This window comes from Talpa occidentalis, unplaced genomic scaffold, assembly GCF_014898055.3.
Source record: "Talpa occidentalis isolate TD23 unplaced genomic scaffold, MPIMG_talOcc4v2.1 talOcc4.2, whole genome shotgun sequence".
Lineage (NCBI taxonomy): Eukaryota > Metazoa > Chordata > Mammalia > Eulipotyphla > Talpidae > Talpa > Talpa occidentalis.
The window spans coordinates 107,075,903-107,094,563 of NW_023602073.1; the positions used below are offsets into that span (position 1 = coordinate 107,075,903).

Here is an 18,661-nt window from a genome sequence, read left to right on the forward strand (position 1 = left end):
TGTAGCTGTAACCTTTCCAACTATTTGAACCACTTCAGAAAAAGCTTATTGCCTAAGAAAATATCATTTTCTACAGAGTAATAGCAGTAGCATCTAATATTTATGTCTATGTACCAAGAACTGGGCTAAGCTTTTTTACATGTCAGCAAGTTGTTTTTTTGCTACATTACAAAACATATTAACATATCATATTTTCAAGTGAAGAAATTGAGGCCAAGAAAAGCTAAATTTATTGGCTCAAGATCACAGCAAAAAGGGACAGACCCAGAACTCACATCCAGTGTATCACCAAAGGCCAAATTTTTAGCCACTACTATAATACACTATTTCTATAGTAAGCATCTTCATTTGACTAGAAAACAAGCTTTTAAAAAAATTATATATTATAGATATTAGCTCTACCCAAGCATTTCCAAGTGTAATTCTCTTCATGTCAACCAAACATAAGGAGGGAAATATTTCGTCTATATTTTAGTTTATTAATACTATAATTCCAAAGAGAAGACTAATGTAGCTTCCAAAAAAGGACAAATCATAATTTTTGTCTTTGTACTTCAACATACATTCTGCTATGATTTGTAGTATGAAGTACCTTCTAATGATTTGACACCAAATCTGTTTCTCAGGTAAGAAACTAAACAGACTCTCAATATGAGGCTATAAAGACAAGTCATAAATATAAAACACTCTAATGCTAACCCTTGCTTTAAAGATTAGGCCTAAATAACTAAGCTCAGTCTCATCAAACTTGTCCTAAAATCGCAAAAACACCAAATTCATCTCAAAGTAAATTATCAAAAGTTAGAGTTAAAGCAGGAAGTCACATATTCCTATTTCATTTCAAATCAATGAGGTATGAGGTCACTATCACAAAGGGAACTACCTATAATTCCCTAGCATCAATGCAGACCACCCCCACTGGCCTCTCTTAGAATCATGCTTCTCAATCACTGAAGATTTGCTCCTGGTTTGATTGGAAACAATCAAAATTGACAATGAGATTTTTTCTCCTTATAAAAGAATTTAAACATTGGGAAATAAGATTCTCAAGAAATTAAAGCAACTGTGCAAAGCTTTTAAAATCCCACCTTCACTTACTTGGATATGTCTATTAAGTTAGAAAACACTCAAGCATACTTCACACAAAGGCATCTCATTTAGTCTACAATGAAATTAGTTTTTAATCTCTATTACATAGTTAAATATGAGCTTTTTAGTTGTCAGGTCTTGGTCTTTTAAAAAAACATCCAAGGGACCTTCCTAGTGCACAAGGGGTTAAGTCACAGCACTATGAAGCTATCCACAGCCACTGCAGCACAGAATTCCCAGCCAGGGAGCTGACCCACAAGGTACAGCAAGACCTCTCCTGTCTCACTCACTACTCTCCTCAGCAGTGTATTTCAGTCAATCCGCCTGTTTTGTTCCCAATTCTGTCTCTGGTGAATCCTCTCACCCCTGTTACCTCTGGCCTGTACCCCAGCTCTTGTATGCATAAATAAATCAATCTTAAAAAAAAATTTAAAAAAACATCTGAAAACTAAATTATTATACATAAAAAGATTACAAATTAAGATTTAGGATGCTTTCTAGACTTTGGTTTTTATGAGCAATAAATGTTAAACCTTCGAAATTCAAATAGGACTAGCAAATTTTAATCTTTCCAAATAAGGATATTTTATTTTCAGGTCTGTCTAGCAGCACTGTTTCACAGAAGGGCATTTTAACTCAAATAAAATAGAACTAGGACAACCCTTAAATTAAGTCCATTTTAGTTTACAATGAACACATAAAAACTTCTTTTGGCTCAGCAGTAGGATTTGAAACTTCTTTGGGCTCAGCAGAAAGCATTTGAAATTCTATTGTTTAGAATACTAGACTTGAGTGGGGTTTCACTCATGGTTCTACTACTCATTAACTGAGTTAACAAAAAATGGATTTCAATTTCTTTTCTATGAAATGGGGAAATCCATCCAGTTGTGATTGCTGAGGAAACCAAAGGATAAGATAGAAGATATCTGAAATTGTGATAAGTCACAGAAAAAGTCATCTAGACTGTACAACTTACCATCAGCTGACTGGGTAAACAATGCATAATCAGGATTGACTATCTCATTAGAGAGAATATCAAACCACTCCCGCACAACACCTTGACCCTGAGTTCAAGAAAATAAAATTGTCAACAGATATATATGAGAAAAATATTTTCTAAATAATAAATTAAAATATTGTATTTCTTCCATTATCAATTAAATGTTGAATTTTTATTCAAGTGCATCTCAATCTTATATAGAGAATAATCTTAATGGTACTTATTTTTATACCCACCATGCCTTCTTCTCCATGGAACCGTACAGCAATTCCCTGCTTTAGTTTTGCACAACTTGCTTTAGACACAACTTCACAGCTACTCCTAAAAATAGAGTCTAAACATGCAACATTGGTTAATTTTACAAATTAAAATTTACAATAACCAGAATTTTTTGCCTCACACACAGTTTCCTTATTAAACATACCTCTATGAACCAGCAGAATATCATTTTCATTCACTGGTCTGTGCACCATATCTGAATCAGGTTGTCCTGAATGCAAATGTTCATAGAACCATTCACAGCGATCTTTAAATGGCTACCCCCAAAAAATAACATTAAAATATGTTAGCTGTATTTCAGTCACCGATCTGATTTTCTTAACTAGCATGCTAAATGCCCTTTCTATAATCATCACTAGATCTTTATTTATAATAAATAGTTCTAGATAATGTTCTGACATTTTAAGAACTATTCACAAAAAAAGTAAGTCTTAACTAAAAACTTTTAACTGCCTAGATTGTATTTAACTCCCCACATTTTTAACAGAAAAGACTGGATAAATTATAAGGTTATATCAAAGAACTTAGCAGATAGGTAACTGAACACATTTACTCTTAATTTCTTTTAAATACATAGAACCATTCACAGTTTATAAGAATAAATTTTCACATTCAGCAATATTATCTTGCATGTTCCACCTAATGTTTCATGAAAATAAATAACCTTTTGCACTTAATTTGACTCAAATTTCTATAATCTTGTAATATATGCAGCAACTAGAAAGCAATGTTATCCTCATCCCCCCATTCTCTACCCTAAAAATTAAAGAATAAGATCTCTTAAACAGGAAAGTCTCTACCTTCTGTTTATCTGCCAGACATGCAAACTGAAAATGATTTGTGATTTTTATGATTATTCAGAAAGTATTATTGAGTACCTAGTATGTGCCAACACTGCATTTTAACAAGAGCTATTTAAAAAATCCCAATTTCATGGTGAAAACTGTCTAATACAGATGACAATGCACTGAGAGTTTAGAGATTGTGCAGATGAGTGAATTACAAGGATGCTTGAGGTCACAGTATGAACGAAAACTAGAAATTTAAACTGGGCAGGACTTTGCTTACGCAGAGAAGCAAGCACATCAGGCTAAAGAACATAAGGAAAAAGCAGAGGAGGAGAAATTGTGTCTCCCTGGAAGACATAGTGAAGGCACTGGTGTAACCAGAATCCTATCCCTACGTATGTTGAACTAAGTAAGTTAGTATAAGTAAATTGAGAGCTTAATTATCAATACTGAAAATCAAGTAAAAGATGCAGGTGTTACTGTTATCAGAGGAGTACATGATAAATGTAATAAATGTAGTAACATTTACAAATGTAGTAACATGATAAATCATTAAAATGAGTGCAACACCAGTATAAAGGGAGATCATCCAGGCAGGAGCTACAGTAATGGATATTGGGCGATAAGGTTCTGGTCCTCGTAGGAAAAGGGAATAATAAGGTAAATCTGAAAAACGTTATATCTCTGAATAAAGATAAAAAAAGAAGATCTCTAGGGTTAGAACTTAATAACAGAAATAAGAGGAGGTAAAAATCCTTCCCTCACAATCTACTCCAACCCTCCAAGGCACTGATAAAATAATAAACATTCTGAATTTAAGGTTATTTGGAATAAAAATACTAAAATGCACCACAGTTGAGACAAGAAATGTAACAAAGTTAAAGTTAGAGACTAGGTAAGGTTCTTTGTTTAAGAGATTAAAGATAGAACAAACACCAAGAATATAGAAGTTTACAACTACAGGTCAGGAAGAATTTGCTTATTAGAGAATGATAAACACAGATAAAAAAGTCAAAGAACCACCAAGGTGGTACAATACTACAAAAGTCAAGAGTTTAAGAGATAAATATAATCAATAGCTAAGAACCCAAAGAGGTTATCCTCCAGGTAGTTTTCAATGACAACAGTAAATTTCTTCATCTAAGCTAAACATAAATTTGCTTTGTACTAATTCTTAATATAAATATTATTATGAAAATAACTGGTAAGAGATTAATTTTTGCCTTTTAGTATCTGCTCTTTTCAGTAAGAAAAATGCAAAAGGTCCCTTTTTAAAAGTAAAACGTATAATTTTGTACACACTTTTAACAGTGTGTTCCACATTTTGAATAAAACATTGCTGCTATTTTATTCACTATTGGGCATATATAAAGTGAACTATTTCATTTTTAGCAAGTGGACTAGATAAAAAGTTCTTGAAATTTTAATGCTACTTATTTCTAATGTATTTAGGTATGGGCTTTGAAGTCTGACGAATATGGTTTGATATCCTTGCTCTGTCGCTTACTGGTTTATAAATATAGAGAAATTAGTAATCCTCTTAAAACTTTAGCTTTCCCACCTGTAAAATAGGGACTTCAAGAATTGTGAGAATTAAATGAAATAATGAAAATAAAGCAAATAGTCACAATATAATCATAAATTAAAATACCTACAAGCCAGATACTATTTTAAGAACTTTACATGCATTTGCACAAGTAATTCTCACATCACTGTGAAAAAAAGGGATTCGTTTTGTCCCCATCTTACAGAAGAGGAAAATGCAGTACCAAATGGGTAAATAACTTGTAAAAATACTCAATATCCACAATGCTCAATAAAAATGAATTATTCCTAAAATCACTCACAATGTGAAATTATTGTGATTGCATTACTTAAAATGAGAGTAAACTTACTTGCCATTATAAGATATTAAACATTAATCTACATTCTTTATCTGCAAAATGTAAACTAAGAAATCAAGTGGCAAATTTTAAAAATTCAAATGGAACATTAAAAGGTACAAAATGCTACCTTTAAAAGCTAATAATGTTATCTGTGAGATTAAAACATCCACATACATGTATATACCTACAAAGCCAAAAGGCACATTTTTGTATGTGAACTTTATGAATACTTGCATTTCCATAAAATAATTCACAAAACAGGGCAGATTACGAGGCTCCTCTTAATAGCATCTGCACAGCAATACATAATGTCTCTCCCTTTAACTACAGGCCACCTGAAAGCCACCAACAGAACAAGAAGTCAATCCCTTATCAGAGGTAGATGTTTTTATGTATTGATTGGGGGGTGGGGGGATGAAGGATGGGAACAGCCTCCAACATTTCAGAAAATTTCTAAACACAGTAGAGTACAAAACAGTTTTTCTCCTGATGTGAAAGCAAACTGCCAATAAGAGATCCACTCTACTAATAGATTACTATATCTTATCCTTAGACCCCAATTCAAGTCTTATCAATTTACCAATTATGTCTCATAGCTTAATGACTCATGAATTGCATTTAACTGTCACTCTGGCACAGGTTTTCAGTCTATTCTTAATTTTTACAACCTTGATACTTTTATTTATTTTTAATTATTTTATATATTTTTTACATCATGCTTCATTTTTAGACAATGTATGCTTTATCATCTCGGGTATAGTCTCCGTGGAATACCCACCAATTCACCCGTACCGTCACCATAGTCCCTTGTGCTCTTCCAACCCCTGTTTTGATCCAACTCCCTCTTCCCCCAACCCCCGCAGAATGTCTCTGGTTTAAAGGAGCCTGTTGATTTTGATTTTACTTTATTATAATTACTTTATTTTTTCCCTAATCCCTTATTTGGAATCCCCTACATTCCTCCTGCAAGTGAAACCATCCAGTATTTTTCTTTTTCTTTCTAGCCTATTTCAGTGAGCGTGATCCCTTCCAGCTCCATCCATGTTGCTGCAAATGGCATGAGTTTATCTTTTTTGATTGCTGAGTAATATTCCATTGTGTATATATACATCTTCTTGATCCAATCATCTATCTTGGGGCCTTCAGGTTGTTTTCATAGCTTACCTATTGTAAATAGTGCTGCAATAAACACAGGGGTGCAGGTGTCCTTTTGAATTAATGTATAACCATAATACTTTTAAAACTTAATGCTTTTAAAGATTACAGGTCAGTTATTTTTAGACTGCCCCTCAACTACAGTTAGCCTGAAGTTTTCACCTGACTAAAATTCAGAGTGTGCATCTTTGGCAGAATATCACAGAAGTGATGCCATATTCTTCTTAGTGCATCCTATCCTCTGGCACACTGGTATGTCTGCTTTGATCACTGCCAAGCTTCTGTACTGTAAAATTCCTTTTTAATCTTTAAAATTAGTAAGTATTCTCTAGAGAAATACTTTGAAACTGAAAAGACATTCCACCCCTCATTAAATTTGACATATATTCATTAATTTTATCAGAATATATATATTCATGGGTTCTGATTTTATTTATAATATTTTGCCATCATTATTTATTTTGATGTTCAAATTATTTCAAACTTGTCCAGTGGAGTCCATTAAAGCTGGCTTCTGAGTCATTTTAGCAAAATCCCATTATTCTAACAACTTTCTTGCACACAGTAAGATGTTCCATGCTCATCTTGTACTTTCCCTGATCCAGCCCTGGAATTAGCCATTCTCCAACAAGTCCTAGTTCACTGAGAATGGCATTTAGTGTACCAAGAAATGAGTGCCAGGTTTTCTACACCCATCCACCTACATTAAAACCACATGTCCACTCCCCCACCTTCCCACAAATTTCTTGTCAGTGACATGGACTCTTCACCACAAAGAGGGTTCCACCCAACTCAGGTTTCTATAAAACTACTCTGAGCATCTATTCCACCCTTCACACAGATATCCTCTGTATATCTGTACTTCAATTAACTCACAAACCTCACAAAACCTATGCTGAATCCCTGGGGCTTCTATACAGACATCCTTACTTACCAAGCCAAACTCCAAAATCATATATCAGGGCACCACTATGCGTGTAGTACCTTTCCTCATTTTGGTCAGGAAACAAAATCCCCATTCTGGGTCAAAAAGGTGGAAAGCTAATGCAGAAACTTTTTGCCTGAACTGTCCACATAGAAAGTGAAAAGCAGAGATAGTATTAAAAAATAACAAACTATCTCTTTCAAAAACTAAGTTTTTCCACTTATAATTTCATTTGCCCTAAAATGGAGTCACACCATGTAAGTTAAGAAAATGAAGTTAAGAACTACAGACTTTTGGCTCAACCACTTAGTAGCTAAACAACTAAAAGAAGTTAACTCCTTTAACTTCAGTAAGAGTACCCATCTCACATGATTGTTATGAAAATTAAATAACCAACTCAAAGCAAATTTATAGTAGCTGATCTAAAGGGAATATTCAAAATGTATCATTATTTCTCCCTGCCTCTCATATTATACTGTCTTTCATATTATTAAACCGATGTCAAGAACATTTATATACGTTATAATTTTGTATTAATTAGTTCTTAGCTACATTGGAGCAAAGAAAGTTTGTTCAATAAATGGTGCTGGGAAAACTGGGTCGCTACATGCAAAAGAATGAAGCTTGACCACCACCTCACACCATACACAAAAATCAACTCAAAATGGATTAAAGAACTAGACATAAGACCTGAAACCATAAAATATATAGAAGGAAATATAGGCGAAACACTACGTGATTTGCACATCAAAGACATCTTTACAGACACATCACCCAAAGCAGTGATAGTGAAGGCAAAGATAAACAGCTGGGACTACATCAAATTAAAGAGCTTTTGCACAGCAAAAGAGACAATAACAAAAACAAAGAGAAACCCACCAACTGGGAGAACATTTTTGCACCCAACACTAATGATAAAGGACTGATCACAAAAATCTGCAAAGAGCTGATGAGACTCAACAACAACAAAGAAAATAATCCAGTCAAAAAATGGGCAGAAGAGCTTAAAAGAAACTTCTCTGAAGAGGAAATGCAAATGGCCAACAGGCATATGAAAAAATGTTCAACATCACTTGTCATCAGGGAAATGCAAATCAAAACTACCATGAGATACCATCTTACACCAGTGAGAATGGCACATATTAAAAAAACTAGCAACAACAAATGTTGGCGAGGGTGTGGAGAAAAAGGAACTCTTCTGCACTGTTGGTGGGAGTGCAAACTGGTCCAACCACTGTGGAAAGCTGTGTGGAGATTTCTGGACCTACTAAACATAGAGCTTCCATATGACCCAGCAATTCCACTCCTAGGTATTTACCCAAAGGACACAGAAACATCAATTCCAAAGAACACCTGCACCCCTATGTTTATAGCAGCACTGTTTACAATAGCTAAGCTTTGGAAACAACCCAAATGCCCAAAAATAGATGACTGGATCAAGAAGATGTGGTACATATATACCATGGAATATTACTCAGCATTCAAAAAAGATAAACACATGCAATTTGCTGCAACATGGATGGCGCTGGAAGGGATCATGCTCAGCGAAATAAGCCAAAAAGAAAAAGAAAATACCGGATGGTCTCACTCATAGCAGGAATCTAGAAAACTTAAATAATGGACCAGGAAAATGAAAAACTATAAGAAAGTGAAAATCAAAATCAACAAAAAACTATGAACCAGAGACACTTTTAGGGGGGCGGGGGCGGGAGGGGAGGGATTGGGGTCAGAATGGGGGGCGGCAATTGTATGGGGAATATAACAATAAAATTTATAAAAAAAAAAAAAAAAAAAAAGATGAGTTATAAATGGTAAATAAGTACATGAAAAGCGGGTCAACATGATTTACTGTTAGGAAAATACAAATTAAAATCACAATGAGATATAATTAAAAAAAAAAAAAATAAAGACCAAGGGTTCCTTTTATACAAAAAAAAAAAAAAAAAAAAAGAATATAGACTAGGGCTTTCACGCCCACTCCAAAACTAGGAAAGTTTAGTAGAATGATTGTCACCAAATGTTGTGCTGTCTGAAATAATTGATCATGTTAGAAAATGAGCTGGACTAAGAAAAGTAAATGTCCCTGACGTTTTTTAAGGCAACCAAAGAAATGCCCTTTTGGTATGAGACCAAGGGAGTCTCTGTGTGTTCATGAGAAAATATGTAATGATTGTCTTTGTTCTGCTTCGATGCTTATGTTGATGTTATCTCACCGCTTGCCTGACTGCATAAATAAAGACCCTCTGAGACCCTCAGCAGGAGATACTTGCACCAGAAAAAAAAAAAAAAAATTAGTTCTTAGCTATCTTTAACTTCTGAGAAAGTCAGTGTCCCTAAACACTTTTAAAAACACCTATAAAGATGTTAACTAGATTTATTGTGGTGATCAATTTACAGTGTATACAAATATTATATCATTTATGTTGTACATCTGAAACTAATGTTATCTCAGTAAGGTTACATATCTCAAAAAATAATGAATAACTAAAAACATGGCATCCATTTAAAAAAATACAGCATTTATTGTCTTATGACTACTAACCAAACCATAGCCTCCAGTCAATGCACATTCCTGACGTTATTTCCTCAGATTTTGCCACAATTAAACACATCATCCTGAAGCAAAGTTATCAATGGTTCCTGAAAAGTCTACAAAGAAGATTCTTCAATCTGGTGATCAAGGCTCAAAACAATATGACCCCAACCTACATTTTCAGATTTATAACTCATTCTTCACCCACACAAAATTTCTGCTTCAGTCAATGCAGTGTTATACACTTTTCGATCTACATGCCTTAGCCAGCAGGTCCATCATCCCCATTGACTCCCATTAAAATTTTGCACAGTTTTTCTAAGTCTGGCTTAAAATCCACCACCTATTAGAAATTTCCTTTTGCTGCAGCAGCCAGAAACATGTTCTTCTTCCCTTAAGCTCCTAAAATAACAGTACGTTTTACTGGAGTGTTTATTATCTCCCCTGATAGGCTGAATTAAGATCCACTTAGAGAAAGAAGATACACTTTCTGTCTCTAAAACAACTATTTATTGAACTTATATATCAGTCACTAGTTAAAACATCTTCTTCACAATAGCTTTATAAGGTTGGTATCATTATCTCTACTTTACAGATGAAGAAACCAAGGTTCAAAGATGTTAGAAACATGCCCAAAGTCACACAAACTGGTTAAGTAGCAAAAAAAAAAAAAAAAAAAAGCCTGTTCCTAGCACACTTCACAAGACATGAGAAATGTGGAATGAACCTGGTAAGGAATAAGTTCTCAGGACAAGTAAGTCTGGAAGATTAACAAAAGATAAATCATTGTTTTTTTTAACCAAAGGGTTTCTCAAACCCTTTATCAAGCTTCTACATTATTTATAAACCCCCAACAGCTCATGTATTCCATTTCCCAAATGTATTTAGGGGTAAAACTCTTTTCTCAAGGACCATTAGCCCTGGCTGGTATTCCATGAAACTCATTTCAGGAAAAATGGCAACATGTTCTGCTGTCTTTACACAAGCTTTTGCACATAGTAGGCATTCTTCATTTCTTGAAGAAAATTACTCTTCATACTGAAGTAACATACTAAGTTAACTCCATAAACTAAAGAATAAAGTAATTTCATTCCTCTACAACAGGAAATCTCAAGTATAATAAATTTCTTTGCTAAACATTATTCTAATTTCAAAAATTAATTTTCGTTAGACAGACTAATAACAAAATTAAAAGAAATGTCTACCTGTGCCTTTATGATATGCATGAATCTTGACATCAATTCAGGACATTCAAGGAGGAAGTGAAAGTGGTCAAATATAATTTTGGGATTTCTAAAACAAAAATAAACTTTGTTTAAATGAGACGGGAAGGATGAGTAGTACCAAGTGAAACACAAATTCAAATATATAAATACTGAAACAGAAGGAAAACATTAGTCCACAGTTACTATACTTTCACTTGTCATTGAGTATTTTTGGGTTAGTGTTATAACAAATGTAACATTTTTTTTCTATTAAGATGAATGCTAAAGTAGAGAAAGAAAAAGCTGAAAGGCAGTCTATTTAAGTCCCAGAGAGCCTTACCTGTTAACAAAGCACTTTAAAACTTCATCATGTTTGCAGACAAATTCAATGAAACGGGGCGAAGTCATTCTGTGGAAGGGCGAAAACAATCAGAAAACATAGACAAAAGAGGTGATACAACAAATTTGATAACTATGTATTGAATTGAGCTGGTTCTTAGGTGAAAAAAATAGAATTTGGGTTTGAATCATCTTTAAAAATTTAGGAAACTGAGGCATGCCTAGTCAATTTGTAAGATGAAAAATCGTAACTTGTCATTAACAGACTAGATATAAACTAATGACTTTTTATAAAACTTTGAAATTTTAAGTATCTTTGACCTTACACATTTTGAATACATAATTGATTCTATACAAAGTGACATTCTGCCAATTGTATATGCTAATAACTTACTTGATAGTTATAATTCAAATAGTTCATACTAATTCTAGATTCATATGAGTATCTAAAACAAGAGCGAACAGAAACTAAAATCAACAAATTGTTGTTACTGGAATTACAAAAAATTACAGCTTTTCTTCACCTACGAGAGAAGGAAATAATAAGCAGAAACCGTCTTACCCTGGAGGCATCTGACAAGAACAGCACATGTAAAAGGCTTGAATGACAGCACTTAGCCGGTTAGCTGTCATAGAAATAACATCCTGACAGTCTGCACTAGCTTCCTGTTTCCCTCCAAGAGCATCTGGTTTAGATTCCCCTGTGTCGGTGGATAGATTTTCATAGCTCCCAGGTCCTGGAGGTTCAAATGGAGGAATGGAAGTCCTATCCTGATCTTGGCCTTTTTGTTTCAGTAAAATAGAGGTGATATCCGCTGTGTCCTTTTTGTTTTTCATCAGTTCTGTAGCTATTAAAACTAGCCATTCATCTAATGAGTGCCAAAGTAATTCAAGAGGCTAAGAGAAAAAGAAAGGTGTCTTTTAAAAATCATTCTTAACTCCAGGATAAAAACTCACATCAACAAATAAATATTATAAAAGAGAAAATTCACTCTAAATTTCTACCTTCCAAGTTAATGTGAAAGTAATGCCTAAAGGTAAATAACAAAAGCATATGAATGTCATATAAATAACTGCTTCAATTACAGTAAAAACTAAAATTTAACAAAACCTTTATAAGCAATCTTTCTTCTTTTAAAAGTTTTCAAAGATTTTGTTTGAAAAGCATACATTATACATACAATATAGTGTATGAGTTCAACAGCTTTCAATTAGTATGTGTTTTTTTAAATTAATAAAACGAGAATGCCTAAGGAACCGAATAAACAGTTTAGTTGATTATACTATTTTCCTTACAGGTAACTCCTAAAATTCTCACAATTGATAGCAAAAAAATTTTAAATATGACATTTATAGTCATACACACACATAAAATCTGTGTCTAATAACTACTATCAAAACTGACTAACAAATTATTAATTCCAACCAAGTAAAGATTAACAGTTTAGAGAAAGATGGGGAGAAGGTAAACTTTTTAAATTCTACACTCTTTAAATATTCCTTTCAAGAATAATGAAAAGCCTTTTGTAAATTAACAGCAAATGAAATCCTATATTTTAAATATTATGTGACTACAAACACTAAAACAGGATTAATTACTAAAGAACATAACATACATACATTATCTCTAATAATTGGTTTTTTAACACAAATAGAAATATAAATGCTCAACTGCTATTAAGGCCCATTACTGGGGATATAATGGACAACATTTTACTAGAGTTATTGTTACTTTATTGTACACTTGGAAGTTACCAAGAAAGTAGAGATTTAATGTTCTTACTATAACAACAATAAAATGGTAATTATATGAGGTGAATGACATGTTAAATAAGCTTATTTTGGCAAACATTTAACAGTATACATGTATATATGAAATCACACTATACACCTTAAACTTATAGAATGTTAGATATGTCAATTATATTTCAATAAAGCTGGGGATCTGAGGGAAAGATGTGCTAGAACATTTTTAATACCAAATAAAGATTAATAGTTAAAGGGGGAAGGAGAGATAGTAGTTAAATGGTTTGTCATTCCTACATTATTTTAAATATTCCCAGTGACAATGATACAGTCTTATGCAACTTAATGTAAAAGGTAATCTTACTTTTAGATTCTATGGTCACAGAATGCTATAAACTAGGCCATGTACTTAAGAAAGTACCTTCCTTACAATATTTTAACTAAAAGTAACTCTAACTTTCAAAGATCACTATGGAAAGAGAATATATTATATAACCGTATTTGGAACCTTAGAAAATATTTAAATAACTTGCTCTAATTAAGAAATTATTTTCATTATTATCTAACAGATCCCTCCATAGTTATATCTTCAGCCTTTCTTCATGTTTCCAGAACATTCTATTTTTGTGACTATTTTACTTATTGAATTTGCAAATAATTAAATCACCCATAAGGCTTATTTAAACATTAAACCAGAAAGTGAAAAACAAAACAACCCCTCCACTCCACTACCACCAAAATAAAGTTTATTAATTCGACAAATACTTAGCAAGTACTAGGTAGACAGATAAGCAAAGTAAGAAACTAATTATATGCTCTCAAGGCTAAAGTGAGCAATCCTCTTCCCCAGAAAGAGGGCTTTTCATGGTTAAGAACAGCCATTGGAAGATTCTGGTTCCCTGAACTACTTAATGGAATAGCAACGATCACCAGCAGCCATAAACACTGGTATGATACCTTCACTGAGAAGATCTTATTCTCACCATGATCCAAGTTTGAATCTATAGTTTCTCTTCATGAGCAAAACATTAAACCTGCCCAACAGATGAGAAATAACTTTCTATACTAACAAAGCAACTTACTTTTACATCAGAAAGCAAACTTCTAAAATAGAAAGAACAGATGGTGATATAAAACTGCTTGGGGAAAAAAGGAAAAAGAAATAAATGAGAAAGGCTAAATCCTTAGAAAGTCAACACACTGGACGAAGAGGAAGCCCAATGCAGGAAATGATACCTGCTGCTCCTGAGAACATTGAGAGTGCTGAGCCTGAACCTACAACCATACTACCTGCAAATACTGACAGTGTGCAAAAATTAAAGACCAATTTTGAATAACACAGAAATAGCATAAAAGCCAGATTTGTGCAAAAATGATTGTGACATTAAAGGTTTGTTGAAAAGCTAGAAAGACTTTTCTGTAAGCAGCACAATAAAGAGTAGAAGAAAAAGAGGAAGAAAAGAAGTAGTAAGCCCAACTCATAACTCGGTTTTTTCTTCCCACTTTTTCGTTCTTTATTCACACATGCACTAGAACTAATTCCCATTTTATCTTTGAGGTATTTTTACCTAGGAAATTGTCTCTTTGAAGATTAGTTCAGAAAATTCATTCCTCAATGACAAGAAAAGAATACTATGAAAAAACTTTAATTTCTAACTATACCAGTCACAAAGAGTATGGAAGTAAATTTCAGAAAATAAAAATAAACCATCGCTAACCATAGCTATATTTTCTATATTCATAAATGATGATAAAAAAACATAAATAGGATACAAAGCAAAGTACATACCAATTATTACTAAAAATTGAGTCAAAATTATGGAAATAGTAGCAGGCATCTTGACACTGAAAACACTGCTGCATTTCATATTTGAGTGATCTTCACAGAATTACAGTCTACATTTAGAAACAATGATAGGACTATTATGTAAGATATTCAAAACATTTGAAGTTATATTTCAAAATTAAAATATATAATCCAAAACCTGCAGGACAATTAAAAAATCTTGTGAGACCTATGTGCTGAGGTAAGGTATATATTTGACAGGAAAGCATTACTAATATGTTTATTAATAGTATCATGAAATCCTCTATTAGTCTGAAAATGCTCAAGTTGATAATCATAAGCCACAACACAAACATAAGCTCTTAAACTTAAAACTTTCTCAATCTTTCTCAGTTTCCAAATGTTTCCAATAATAATTCTATGCAACCATTAACAGTTACAGCTTACTAGTCACAAAAAATAACACACACACACAAGATTCAGGAAGTCTAAATTTTCTTCCCCATGCTCACCCTGCCCTAATAACCAGCACTACCTTCTCCATTAGATGCTCCAAAGTTCCAAAGTACTAGATAAAAATCTCTTAACACTAAAAAAATGGCTAAGTGTTAACATTAACTTGAAAGACTTCTAAAATAAATCAGAAAACTAATAACAGGAAGTTAAACAATTTCACCTACTAAAAACACATGGCCTATAAACCCACTCATTCTTAATGGAAAACCCATTAGTCCATCCTAACAATAAAGTGACATGCTAAGAGTACCTAGTTAATGAAATGGAAAGTAGTGATCAATTGCTACTTTAGACAAAATGTGGTAAAAATTAAAATGGTTGGCTCCAGCCTAACACAGAAACAACCCAGAAAACAGCTAAGATTTTTACACAGAAATCACCCAACAATGCATAAAAGACCTTATGTGATGACAATGTTGTTTCTATTTTTATAATTATATTTTTTCCATCCTCTAAAGAATCCACATTTAATTCCTAAAACAGATGGGAAAGGACTATTACTTAAAAGTAATACTTGTCAATGTTTTTAAAAATTAGCCAAGCTAAAGGAAAAAATGACATTCTTTTCTACAGTTTATGTACTCACCAGCTAGGTAGAAAACTAACATTAAAATCAAGCATTAGAAGCCAAAGGCTACTTAATACATACATATATTCTGGTATCATTAGAAAACAGATAAGATATTCAAATTTTAACAACAAAAAAGACCAGTTAATAGTGAGTATATTATATACAATATATTAAACTTAAAACTTTCTCAATATTTCTCAGTTTCCAAATGTTGACTACTGAGGACTATATCTGTACCTAATTTGATTTTCTACTCATCATTATAAGTGAACAGAAAGGATCAAATCAGGAGTACATTCAGTTAACTAAAAGTGCAAATCATGCCAGAACATAGTAAGAACAGCATCATATAATGCAAATGACTGAGCAGTAAAATTCATCAAAAGCAGCTCTGACAAAACAGTGGGTCAATAATTCAGATACAAATTGTACAAAAACAGTAAGCTATCACTTCTAGCTAGTGTTAAGAAAGAATGTGAAAAGCCAAAATTTTAATAATAGGAAGATGCATAGCTTTCATCTTCCAGAAGGTGGCAGAACAGGAGAAAAAAAGATACATATAAGCATACACAGACAATAACTAAGAAGTTAAATAGGCAAACAGATGACAGACACTTGTGTCTATACCTCTCTAGATGATTATCATACCTAATCTAGGTATTAAAGAATCTACTAGTGTCAAAATACTTGCAAAGGATTTATTTTTAGGATCTGGCAAAATTTTTCCATGCAGGAAAACAAACAGCACAGATCATTAATGTAACTTAAAATTTTACACAGCTGATCACAAGCTGCTGATCACAAGCAACTTTCAAGGAAGTGGCACATAAAAACATATAGAGTAACCTATATTTATAGGTAACCTATATTTACACTCAAAAGACTATTAAAAGGAATACAAGTCTTCATGAACCCAAAGATAATTTTGCACTATGAAAATCTGTTGAAATACATTAAAATGCATTAAAAAGAAACAGGAAAAGTTATTAAATTACACATTTGTCCAAAATCTAAAAATATGACACAAAAAGCATTAACATTAGCAATTACAGCCATGTTCATTTTGTTTGCTACATAAAATTTTAATTTTTTAAAACAACAACACAGTGTTGGGTTTTATATGGTATCATTCTTTCAAGGATTTTCAATCCATAAATGTGATTACAAAGCAGCAGCAGCTGAAGCAATACAAAATAATTTATGAGGTTATCATCTCAAATATTCCTCCAAAGTGGTCCGAGGGACTTTTAGTAAACCCAGTAAATGAAAGAAATCTTAGATTTAAACATGAGATACAAAATTAGATTTAAACATTAAATATCTTTACCCTTTTTTTTTTAAAGATTTATTCATGAATACAAGAACTAGGATACAGACCAGAGGTGTGGGGGGTGAGAGGATTCACCAAAAACAGAATGGGGAACAGAACAGGGAGACTGACTGAAATACACTGCTATGGGGAGCAGTGGGCGACACAGGAGAGGTCTGCTGCACTATGTGGATAGCTCTCTGGCCAACCAGGGATAGAACTCGGGGATTGAATTTGTGCTGCAGATAGCTTCGTGATGCTGTGCTTAACCCCTTGCGCCACCCAGGGTCCCCTCTTTACCCTTAGGATAAAAAACACTAATGAAATTAAAAGTTTATTTGTAAGAAAAATATAGAAAGCTAACCATTTAAGACTTGCTGCTAAGAAGGAGAAAGGAGCACCTAGCTTAAAAAGTGATATGGGTATGAAGCAATCTTATATCCTGTTAACGAGGTTCCTGATTAATGAATGCATGCTTGTCAAAGTCATCTCTTATGTCTAGCTTCCTAACAATGTCATATACTTTTCTGACCTTGAACACCTGGCTTCTTGGAGTTTTATTCCCGTTGTAGCCCATATCAATTCCATTACTGGGAGAGGATGGGCCAATTCGAAAGACATGACAAAATATCCTCACAATCCTTAAAAGACTCTTCATCTGAGCATCATAATTGCTAGACAAGCTAAGAAAAAATTAAAATATGAAAAGATTAGATAAAGTAAAACAAATTATATCTTAAAATATTTATTTCAAATCAAACTGTCCATCTGTTTCAGAAAATAAGTAAAACCCCTTTCTTAACATGATAGGGATGGAATGTTTTGTTTAACAGGAAATTGCCAAAATATACTATTTGAACTGCAAGTATTAATCACTAATGTCATTTAAGATTTTTTTCTAATTTATGCATACAAGAACTGGGGTGTAGGCCAGAAGTGCGGAGGAGAGGGAGAGGATTCACCAGAGACAGAGTAGAGAGCAGAACAGGCAGATATACTGAAATACACTGCTGAGAGGGGAGCAAAGGGCAAGACAGGAGAGGTTTGCTGTGCTGTGTGGGTTAGTTCCCTGGCCCGGGATCAAACTCATGCCAGTGGCTAGTGATAGCTTGACAGTGCTGAGATTTTAACCCCTGTGACACCAGGCAGGCCCCTTAATCACTAATTTTTAAACAACCAAAATATAACCAATGACCAAAGCATAAAATATAAAGAAGCTATTCACCATTGCATAACAGTTGGTTTCTTGAATTACCAACTTCAAGACAATATCCAGGTTGCATTTGCAAAATTGTATTTGTAAATTAAAGTTATTCTTTAGAACTTAGTACATTTCGGGCCTCCCTGGTGGCACAAAGGGTTAAGATGCAACCTATGAAGCTGTCCTAAGCCACTGCAACACGAGTTCAATCCCCGGTCGGCCAGGGAGCTTGGCAGACCTCTCCTGACTCGCCCGCTGCTCCCCTCAGCAGTGTATTTCAGTCAATCTGCCTGTTCTGTTCCCCACCCTGTCTCTGGTGAATCCTCTCAACCC

At 33.5% G+C, this 18,661-nt stretch overlaps 1 protein-coding gene across 3 annotated transcripts in view; it reads right to left on the reverse strand.

Annotated features, from left to right (window-relative positions):
- HACE1 (HECT domain and ankyrin repeat containing E3 ubiquitin protein ligase 1) overlaps positions 1–18,661 on the reverse strand; it is a 79,563-nt gene that overhangs the window by 23,214 nt on the left and 37,688 nt on the right. For all 3 annotated transcript variants that reach the window (XM_037520157.2, XM_037520155.2, XM_037520156.2), the window contains 7 exons: positions 17,660–17,810; positions 11,762–12,096; positions 11,201–11,269; positions 10,861–10,948; positions 2,514–2,625; positions 2,326–2,423; positions 2,066–2,153 (listed from right to left, as the gene is read on the reverse strand). In XM_037520157.2, coding sequence (XP_037376054.1) covers positions 2,066–2,153; positions 2,326–2,423; positions 2,514–2,625; positions 10,861–10,948; positions 11,201–11,269; positions 11,762–12,096; positions 17,660–17,810 — 941 coding nt within the window. The remainder of the gene's footprint in view (positions 1–2,065; positions 2,154–2,325; positions 2,424–2,513; positions 2,626–10,860; positions 10,949–11,200; positions 11,270–11,761; positions 12,097–17,659; positions 17,811–18,661) is intronic.